At 73.6% G+C, this 10,460-nt stretch overlaps 3 protein-coding genes across 3 annotated transcripts; all 3 read right to left on the minus strand.

Moving 5' to 3' along the window:
• Positions 1-601: 601 nt before the first annotated feature.
• Positions 602-1,087, minus strand: CSC1 (hypothetical protein; the record flags this gene model as incomplete). Its single annotated transcript, XM_009042481.1, has 1 exon — positions 602-1,087. One exon carries the CDS (start codon positions 1,085-1,087, stop codon positions 602-604), a length of 486 nt encoding a protein of 161 aa, XP_009040729.1.
• Positions 1,088-7,900: 6,813 nt separating this feature from the next.
• AURANDRAFT_60311 (hypothetical protein) lies at positions 7,901-9,086 on the minus strand (the record flags this gene model as incomplete). Its single annotated transcript, XM_009042480.1, has 1 exon — positions 7,901-9,086. The coding sequence occupies one exon, from the start codon at positions 8,978-8,980 to the stop codon at positions 7,913-7,915; it is 1,068 nt and encodes a 355-aa protein (XP_009040728.1).
• A 674-nt stretch (positions 9,087-9,760) lies between these two features.
• AURANDRAFT_8563 (hypothetical protein) lies at positions 9,761-10,078 on the minus strand (the record flags this gene model as incomplete). The annotated part of the gene is made up of 1 exon (XM_009042479.1): positions 9,761-10,078. A coding segment is annotated over one exon (318 nt), but the record flags the coding sequence as incomplete, so codon positions are not given.
• Positions 10,079-10,460: the final 382 nt, after the last annotated feature.

Here is a 10,460-nt window from a genome sequence, read left to right on the forward strand (position 1 = left end):
CCCGGCGACGCCGCGGACCGCGGCCGCGCGCGCGGCCGCCGCACCGCCCGCGGCGCTCCCCGCGGCCGCGGCCGCGGCCGCGCCCCACTTCGCGCCCGTGGCCCTCAACGACCGCCTCGCGCAGTACGCGGCGGCGGCGAACAACGCGGACTTTGGCGCGCTCATGGAGCGCTACGCCGCGGAGGCGGACAAGCCCGAGAATACGGTGTCCAAGCTCGAGGCCGCGGAGCAGTCGAGCGAGCGCCAGCTCGAGGACGAGCGCGCGGCCGCCGCGGCCAAGGAGAAGGACGACCTCAAGCGCCGCATCGCCGAGCGCCGCGCGCGCGCCGCCGGCGGCTCGCCCGCCAAGGCCCAGGCGACCGTCGACGTCGCGCCCGCGGACCACGCCGCCGTGCCCGCGGCGCGCGCGACGCTGACCCGGGCCCAGGAGTCGAGCTACGCGCTCGACGCCGCCCACGCCCAGGCCGCGGCCAAGGAGAAGGACGACCTCAAGCGCCGCATCGCCGAGCGCCGCGCGCGCAAGGGGGCGTAAGGGGGTTTTGGTGTTGTCGTATGATATGCTTCTCCATGAGAAAACCACCCTCCATTAGACCACAGGAATTTACGCCGCCTTCTGGTCCTCGGCGATGGCCGCCGCGATGCTCCCGAAGAACGAGTCCTCGAACGCGGCCTCGGGCGCGGGCGCGCCCGCGGCGGCGACGGCGTCGCGGACCGTCGCGTCGACGAGGTCGAGCAGGCCCGGCGCGGCGCCCGTGATGGGCGTCATGACGGCCCGCACGCCCGGGTGCTTGGCCTTGGCCGCCTCGAGCAGCTCCGGCACGTCCTCCGTCGCGTGCCTTCCGGGGCTCAGGAAGAACGGGTGGCAGACGACCAGATCGCAGCCCTGGGCGACGAGCGCGTCGAAGGCCTCCTCGATGCTCGGGCTCGCCAGCTCCATGTGCGCCGGCGCGACGACCCAGTCCGGCTTCGCGTGCGACTCGGCGTAGGCCGCGCAGAGCGTTATCAATCGCTCGTTCGCGGCCTCGCGCTTCGACCCGTGGTCGACGACCATGACGCCGACGCGCGCCGTCGACGCCTCGTAGGCCATGGGCGACACGCGCGGGTCGATGTCGAAGTCCGCCGCGGGCGGCTCCGAGGCCGCGAAGGGCTCGCCGTCGAGGCCCAGGCCGTCGGCGAGGTCCATGAGGCGCGCCATGGGGTTCGTGAGGTCGTCGCCGCCGCCGCCCGTCGGCGGCTCGAGCGCGCGCGCGACGGCGCGCAGGCGCGGCGCGCGGCGCGGCGCGTAGCCCGCCGCGGGTGTCACCACGAGGAGGAGAGCGAGAGGCACCATCGCGCCACAGAAAGTGCTCGGCACAGATCGTGCACTGATTGCACAGCCTGCGCCTCGGGCACGTCGACACCGCGCAGTGCGTCACAAGGCCCGGCCGGGCTTACAAACGGGCCGGGGAAGGTGGGCGGTCAGGAGGACTTGACGCGCGCGAGGATCTCGCAGAGCGTGCGCACGTGGTGCGGGTCGTCCGCGGCCTGGATCGCGTCGGAGAGCGCCGCGGCGAGGGCGCCGGGGTCGCCGGCCTCGAGGAGCTTCGGCGCCTTCTTCGGCGGCGGCTTCTTCGCGCCGCCGTTCGCGCCGACCTTGGCCCGGCGGACGTCGCGGACGACGACGCGGCGCGCGGCCCCGCCGGACGTCGGCGGCGGCGGCATGAGCGCGGGCCGCGCCGGCGGCGTGCGCGCCGCCGTCGGCGCGCGCCGCGGCGGCGGCGGCGGCGTCTTCGCGCGCGGCGGCACGCCCGCCGCGCCGGGCCGCACCCCCAGCGACGCGACGCGCGGCACGAGGGGCTGCTTCGCGGCGCGCGCGGGCCGCTTCGACGCGTCGGGCGGCGGCGGCGGCGGCGCGTCGACGAGCGCGCGCGACGCCGACGAGGAGAAGGGCGGCGCCTTCTTTTGGGGCTTCTCCGCGGACGCGGGCTTCCGTTGGGGCGGCGGCGGCGCCGCGGCGGCCGCGGCGGCGCGCGCGGCGACGCGCCGCGGCACCTTGCGCGCCCGCGGCGCCGCCGGGGACTTGGCCTGGGCCCGCGCGGCGCGCGCCAGCGCCGCGGTGTCGGCGTCGCCGCCGTTCCGCAGGCTCAGCTCGAGCGCGCTGTCGAGGCTCTCGTTGCGGAGCTCGAGCTGGACGACGCGCGCCGACGTGAGCGCCAAACGCTCCTCGAGGGCCGCGCAGAGCGCCGACTGGTCCTCGCCGTCGCCCTCCAAAGCGGCGACGCGGCGGAGCTCGCCGTCGCGCGCGTCGAGCGCGTTGTCCAGCTTCGCCGTCGCCACGCTCAGCTGGCGCGCGAGCTCGTCGCAGCGCGCCCGCAGGCCCGCGCACTCGTCGGCGAGCGCCGTGCGCTGCACGTCCGCGGCCTCGAGGCGCCGCCGGAGGTCGTCGGCCTCCCGCTCGAGCTCTCTTTCTCGAAACGCGTGCGACCGCTGCACGTCTTCCAGCTTCTGGGACGCGACCTCGCGCTCCTGGGCGCTCGACGCGCTCGAGATCTCGAACTGCAAACGGAGCTCGCTCGCTTCGACGAGCGCCGACGACCGCTCCTTCTCGAGGCGGCCGATCTTCGACTGCAAAGCTCTGAGTGCTTGGAGCGCCGCCTTGGTCGACCCCGCGGCGGCCTGAGCCGGCGACGGCGGCGGCGCGCCGTCGGCCATGGTGCTTCTGCTGCTGCGGACGCGGCTGGGCGGGTCGCACGACCTGTTCGTCCGCGCCGGCGCCAACAGTGGTCGAGCTTGATTTGCCCGCCTCGCTTCACGAAGGCTAAATTGCCACAACTTGGCCCACAAGGACTTCAACGTGAAGTTCACCATGCTGAGGGCTAAATTGCGCTAAGGGCTTCATGGTGAAGTTCACCAGGCTGAGAGGCTCGGAAAACCCACCTTTTAAGAAGGCGACGGCCCCGCGACGCGGCGCGCGCGGCGCGGCTTCGCGTCCGGCCGCCGGCGCGCCGGGTGGCGCGGCGGCCGCCGGAACGCCGTGTGGAACTTGCGCGCGCGGAGGTCGCGGTTCGTGCGCTGCCGCGCGACGGCCGACTCGACGACGTCGCCGCGCGACGCCGGGCCCTCGTCGAGGTCCGTGTCGCTGCGCACGAGGATGCGGGGCGCCGCGGGCAGGGGCCGGCGGTACCGCGGCGCGCTTGGCGGCGCGTTCGGCCGCGGCGGCGGGTGCCGGCTCGCCTCGTCGCCGTAGGTCCGCCGGTACGTCGTCCAGGACCGCTGGTCGCCGCCGCCCAGGACGGCGTTGGCCACGTTGAGCGTGCGCGCGACGGCCGTGAGGTAGCTCAGGTCGTCGGCGTCGACGCCCGCGGCGCGCGCCTCGCACAGATGCGCGTGGAGCGGCTGCAAATTTTCCGGCAGGAGGCGCGTCGTCGCCGCGGGCATGACCGCGCAGCAGTGCACGTCGGCGCTCAGCGGCTCCGGCGCCCCTGCGACGGCGGGCTTCGCCGGCGCGTGGCCGTCGCGGAAGAGGCGCGCGAGGTCCCGCGCGGACGGCGCGCGCCCCGCGTAGCGGAACGCGCCGTCGTCCGTGGCGCCCCGGACGTACATGTCGAGGGACCAGGCGAGGCCCTCGACGTAGCGCGCCGCGTCCGGCGCGGCGGGGGTCTTCCGTCGCTCCGCGCCGTCGGCGGCCCGCGTCTTCGCCCCAAAGGCCGCGTCGTGGAGCAGCGAGGCCGCCTTGGCCTTCGCGGCCTTCTTCGTCGCCGCCGCGGCGGACGCGTCCAGCACCCTGTCGTCCCCGCAGAGCTCCAGGGACGCGACGCAGGTCCAGAGCCGCGCCTCCGCCGGCGACGCGCCCTTGAAGCCGAACTCGAAGGCCACGTCGCCGACCGCGTCCCGGAGTCGGGGCACGGGCCCGGCGCCCGCGTCGCTGTCGTCGAGGCCCAGCGACCGCAGCACCTTCGCCGCGGCGAGGCGCCGCGCGGCGAGCTTCGAGGACGCCGTCGCCACGCCCTCGTAGCCCGCGACGGCGCAGGTCCAGGACGAGCCCTTGCCGCCCGCCGCCTGCGAGAATTCGAACGTGAGATTCGCGATGGCCCGCTTGTCCGCGAGCTCGTTGAGGCTTCGCAGGTCGTCCGTCGACGGCGCGGGCTTCGACGGCGTGTTTGGCGCCGTCGCGCTCCGGAGCGACGCCAGCGTGGCGAAGAACGAAGCGGCGAAGTCGGCCCGCCACTCGGACCGGTCGGCGCCGTAGGCGAAGAAGTGCGCCTCGTCGCCCGCGTCGCCGCCGAAGGCCAGCTTCGTCTTTTCGTAGGCCCGCAGGCAGCGCTCGAAGGACCCGAACCTCAAGCGCGGCACGTAGTCGTTGCCCTGGAGGAGCAGTAATACCAGAACGTCGTCGCGCGTTTTGCGGACGGCCGCCGACGGGAAGCGCCTCGCGAGCTCGCGCGCGAGCTGCCACGACGACACGACGCCATACGTCGGCCGCTCCAGGGGCCGCAACACAAAAGGCTCCAACAGGCGCTCGTCGGACCCGAACTGGAGCGCGGCCAAAGATTGGAGGACCACGTCCGCGTCGCCCGACACCACCGCCGCGGTCCCTCTCACCCCCGCGCGCCGGAGCCACTCGACGAGCTTGAGCTCGCCCTCGCCGCCGTGGCGCACGCACGAAACATACGCCGTCACGTTCGCCAGCGAGTCGCGCCGCGCCAACCTGCTCGCCGCGTAGTGTTCCACCGCCTCCGAAACGAAATCCATGAACGCGGTGCCCGGCGTGATGAGCAGCGGCGACACGCCGTCGGGGACGCCGGACTTGGCCACGGCGGCCTCGCGCCGCCGGCGCTGCGTGACGATCTTGGCGATGGGCGCCGCGCCGTCGAGCGCGAGCACGAGGGACGTCGTCGGGCGCGCGACGCGAAGCACGCCGTCGAGCGCGACGAAGAGGCGCTTCACCGCGTCCTCCTCGTCTTTGGCGCGGCGCGTCGACGTGTGCACGAACTGGTTCACGTCGATGAGCACGTGGTCGAAGGTGCCCTTGGCCGGCGGGCACTGCACGACCTGGCAGGCGTCGCGGCCCAGCCAGGACTCGGCGAAGAACTGGCCGAAGCCCGCGATGCCGGAGACGGCCGTCGGCGGATGGAGCGTGCGCGACGGCGGCGCGAAGCCGACGGCGAGGCCCGCGGCCAGCGCCAGCAGCAGCGCGGCGCGCTGCGCCAGAGAAGACGAAGCCATCGACGCGACGGACTGCAACTTAGAGCCCGCTCTTCAACAACGAGCATTTTGCGAGGTGCGGGATCCGCTGCGCGATGGGCGCGATGGGCAGCCTCGCGCTGGTCCTCCTCGCCGCGACGGCCGCCGGCGAGGTGACGCGGAATCCGACGGCGGCCATCGCCGAGGCCAAGGCCGTCCACGACGCGCGGCTCCGCAAGCACCGGGGCCTGCCCTGGCTCGAGACGAACGCCACGTCCGCCGCCGCCTTCCTCGCGTCGCGCAACGCGACCATGGAGGCGAGCCGGAGCCTGCTCCCGGCGGCCCTCGAGGAGGCGAAGCGCCTCGAGCACCGCCTGTCGCTGCCGGCGATCTCGCGGCGCTGGCCCGCTTCCTTACACGTGCGGGGGACGTTCTACATCACCGCGGCGTTCAAACTCCAGCACGACGCGGAGCAGGTGCGCCACCTCGTCGACGCGCGGAAGCTCCCGCCGGGCTTCGAGCTGCTCGCCGAGGCCTACGACCGGGAGCAGGCGCGGCTGCCGGCGACGAACGGCAGCTTCGCGCGGATGCAAATCCTGTCGGCGCCCGCGTACGACGGCCTCTACCGCATGTCCAACGCGCTCCTCCACCTCCCGGCGCCGCGGCCCTGGACCGGGCCCGTGCTCGGCGACGGGTTCCTGGAGCACGCGCAGGCCATCGAGGACGCCTACGTCGCCGAGGCCAAGACGGGAAAGCCGCCCGCGACGTATTTCGACGACTTCCTCTCGCCGGAGGCCCTCGACGAGCTCTACCATTTTTGCATGGACGCGTCGATCTGGTTCGACGTCAAGCCGGGCTACCTCGGCGCCTACTTCGACGACGGCTTCACGGCGCCGGTCCTGCTGCGCGTCGTCGAGGAATTGCGGAGGGCGCTCCCGCGCGTCGTCGGCGACAAGGAGCTGAAGCAGGCCTGGGCCTACAAGTACGACTCGTCGCCGACGAACGCGGGCATCAAGGTCCACGCGGACCCGGCGGCGGTGAACGTCAACTTCTGGGTCACGCCCGACGACGCGAACGAGTCCGGCGACGCCGGCGGCGGTTTGGTCGTGCACCGCACGTACCGGGGCTCCGAGGGCGACTGGAACGGCATCGAGCACGTCGAGGTCATGGAGGACCACCTCCGGCGCGCCGTGGCCAACGGCGGGCCGGAGCCGCTCCGCGTGCCCTACAAGCGGAACCGCTGCGTCGTCTTCGACTCGTCGCTGCTCCACGAGACGGACGACTTCCGCTTCAAGCCGGGCTACCGGAACCGGCGCATCAATCTCACGTTCCTATTCGGCGAGCGGGGCCAGGGCGCCGTCTTCCGCGCCAAGGGGGAGCAGGAGAAGGGCACGCGCGTGTGCCTCGACGGCTTCTGCGGGAGCGTTCCGCTGAGCGCGCAGGGCGCGAAAGTCGCGCGGCGCGACTCCAGGGCCATCGCGAATTGCGTCGACGACAAGGTCGCGCTGGGCAAGGGGAAGCGCGACGGCGAGACCATGTTCCTCTGCCTCGGGCAGCAGCTCCACGTGAGGGGCGACGGCGGTGGGGCGGTCGCGGCGCTGCGCGCGGGCCTGGCCGCGGGCGCGAACCGCTGCGGCAAGGCGCCCGCCGCGTCCGAGCCCGAGTGGCGCGCCTGCGGCAGCCTGGCCACGATTTTGCAGGACCGCACGGCGGCGTCCGCGGCCTTTTACGCCGACGCGCTCCCCGACGTCTTCCGATGGTACCGCCACACGTACTACGTCGACGACGCGCAGCTCTGCGAGCTCACGACGCCGGAGCTCGACCGCTGGGCCGGCGCGGGCGCGCCGACGCTCCTCGTCCACGTGCCGCGGACGTCCGGGACGACGCTGCGCGCGCTCTACGCGGCGCTCCTCGGCGCGTCGGCCCTCGCGCCCTCCCGCCACTTCACCGCGGCCCAGCTCCGGCGCTGCGGGGGGCTGCGGAACACCACGACCGTCGCCGTCGTCCGCGACCCCTGGGCGCGGGCCTACAGCTCCTGGACGCATCTGCGCAAGGTCGCGCAGATCTCGGAGCACAACAGCGACCGCTTCTTCGGCACCTGGCTCCACGAGTTCGAGACCTTCTCCGCCTTCGCGGAGACGGGCGGCCTCGCCGTCGCCGCGAAGATGTGCCCCCACTTCTTCCCCGCGCTCGACTACGTCGCGGACCCGAAGACGGGCGACGTCCTCGTCGACGAGATCCACCTCTTCGAGCAGCTCCACGCGGGCGACAAGACGAACCTCGTGCCCCTGCTCGCCGCGACGGGGCTCTTGGGCGTCGCGAGGCGGAAGAACGTGTCCGCGTCCTTCGCGGACAAGGTCCGGCCCCGGGGCGGCCAGGGGCCCCGGCGCCACTGCAAGCACTACACGCGCCGCGCGGCGGACGTCGTCGCGGAGATCTACGCCGACGACATCAGCGCCTTCGACTACGAGTTCACCTGCCGCCAGGAGGACTTCTCCCTCTACGAGACGCACGCCAAGTCGTCGCTGACGCTCCACGGCCGCGACCGCGCCGCCGAGGCCGCGAGCCGCCGCGCCGCGGCGACGATCCTCGCCGCGAAGCGCCGCAGCGCCGCGGCCGAGAACGCGACGGCGCCCGCGCCGCGGGAACTCACCCCGCCGGCGATCCCGCGCGCGCCGCCGCGGCGCGACGGCGGGCTCCTCCGCGCGTTCGTCGGCGACCGGGGGAGCGTCCGCATCTAAAAACTGTGTTAGGTCGCTTCGTGCGTCCCCGCGACGTCGACGACGAGCTTGCCGACGGTGCGCCGGCCGCGGAGCGTGTCGAAGGCCTCGCGGCAGCCGGCGTCGGTGAAGGGCAGGACGGCCTGGACCTTGACCTTGAGCTCGCCCTTGTCCGCCAAGGCCGCGAGCGCCTCGAGCGCGGAAGCGGCGAACGGCATCTTGATCCAGAAGAGCTCCATCGACCCGAACAGGTTGACCCTCGCGACGCGCTTGAGGCCCGCCTTGAGCCAGTCCTTCGTCGCCCCGCCGAAGACGACGTAGGACCCGCCCGCGGCGACGGCGCCCTCGAGCTTGGCGTGGTAGCCCGCGCCGCTGTCCCGCGCGTCCGCGGAGCTCACGCAGTCAAAAATAATATCGAAGGGCGCCTCCTGTTTGATCGCGTCGAAGACGTCGCCCGCCGCGTAGTCGAGGACGACGTCCGCGCCGAGGCCCGCGACGAAGTCGACGTTGCGCGACGAGCAGACGCCGACGACGCGCGCGCCCCGCGCCTTCGCGACCTGGACCGCCGCGTGGCCCACGCCGCCGGACGCGCCGACGACGAGCACGCTGTGGCCCGCGGCGAGGCCGTGCTGCTGGAAGGCCTGGAGCGCCGTCGTGCCGACGAGGGGCAGCGCCGCGGCCTCGACGTGGCTCAGCGACTTCGGCTTCCGGCAGATCTGGTCGACCGGCGCCCGCACGCGCTCCGCGAGCGACCCCTTCATGGGGCCCCGGAGCACGGACGCCGGGTCCGCGGCGAAGCCGTAGACCTCGTCGCCCGCCTCGTAGCCGGAGCCCTTTGGCGCGTCGACGACGACGCCCGAGAAGTCGAAGCACGGCGTCGACCCGTCGACGCGCCGCGCGGCCCAGCCCATCCACGACTCGGGCACCTTGTCGCCGACGAGGTACTTGGCGTCGACGGGGTTCACGCCCGCGGCGACGACGTCGCAGAGGATCGCGCCGCGCCGGTAGAAGGTCTTCGCAGACGAGCCCGTCGGCGCGGCGAGCGTCGTGAGCTTGATGCCCGACGGCGCCAGCGCATCGTAGACGGCGCAGCGCATCGACGGATGCTGTGCGATTCTAGCGGTGCGTCGTGCTGCAGCGCGAGTTGGTCACTAGCGGTGCGTCGTTCTGCAGCGCGCTTGATCACGCCTCCATGCTCCGGTTCACTGGCACCGATTGTTGAACACGATGTTGAAGTCGACATTGAACTCACTTGCCGACACACTCCTCTCTCTCTACTAGAGTCTCTAGAGTGCTCATTAGACGAGCTGGCCCGCCGGCGCGCCGCCTTGGGCGGGCGGCGGGCGCTGGGCCCTCTAAAGCCGCACCGGACCTTCTCCAAAAACTTAGACCCGCGCGTAGTCGGCGCCGCCCATGTAGGCGCGGATCTGCTCCATGTGGGGCGCGAGGAACACGGTCGTGGGCCCGCGGCGGAAGGCGACGACGCCGCGGTACGCGCCGCGGGGCACGCCGGCCTTCTCGTTGTCCATGACGCCGAGCTTCTTCGCGAGCGCCGGGAAGCTCCGCGGCCCCCGCGCGGCGACGCCGTCGTAGACGACGCGCGCCGACGCCGGCCTGGCGCCGTCGATCTGCGCGACGTCGGCCTGCGGCGCGGCCGCGAGGTCCGCGAGGAGCTTCGCGTCCGCGGCGTCGGCCGCCGCGTAGCGCAGGTCGAAGGGCCGCGGTGGCCCCGGCGCGAGCAGGATGTTCGCGAGGAAGGAGCCGTACTGGTTGTTCGACGTGCCCGTGCGCGAGGCGACGTGGAACGTGCGGCAGACCGCGGGCCGCAGGATCTGCCGGTTCTTGCGCTGCGCGGGCTCCCGGAGCCAGTCGTCCCAGTAGGCCTCGGGCCACTTCGGCGCGAGCTCGGCCCAGACGTCGGCCGTGATCATCCAGCCGAGGCCCCCGAAGAAGTCGGACCGCACGACGGCCGACGCGTCCAGCGCGACGTCGACGCGGCCCCTGACGCCGTTGTCGTTCCACGCGGACGCGGCCAGCAGCGTCGCGTCGCCGTCGAGCGCGGGCGCGACGGCCGCGAAGAAGTCGAAGAAGTCGGGCGCGACCTCGAGATCCTCCTCGAGCACGATGACCCGCCGCGTCGCGTCGTCGAACGCGTCGGCGAAGGCCGCGCCGAAGTGGCGCGCGAGCTTGTGGTAGCCGTCGCCGCCGCCCGTTTGGTCGTGGACGACGACGCGCATCGGCGCGAGCGCGGGGCCGCACTTCTTCGCGAGGTAGCTCTGCGCGGCTAAAATCTCCTCCTTGGCCTCGCGCCAGCGCGGCGTCTCGCGGCCGCCGTCCTGGGACACGACGACGCGCGGCCCGAGCCCGCAGGGGTGGTGTCGGAGCACGCTGCCGAGCGACCGCCGCAGGCTCTCGGCGCGCTCGAACGCGATGACGAGCAGCACCGTGTCGGCGCCGAGCTTCGGCGTAGCGGTGGCGGCGGCGGCGGCGGCGACGACGGGTCGCGGCGTCGGTCGCGGCGTCGGCCGCGCCGTCCGCGGTGGCGGCGGGTTTGGTTGTGGCGTCCTGGTCTCCGCG

The sequence above is a fragment of the Aureococcus anophagefferens genome (genome assembly GCF_000186865.1).
Source record: "Aureococcus anophagefferens unplaced genomic scaffold AURANscaffold_31, whole genome shotgun sequence".
NCBI classification, from domain to species: Eukaryota; class Pelagophyceae; order Pelagomonadales; family Pelagomonadaceae; genus Aureococcus; species Aureococcus anophagefferens.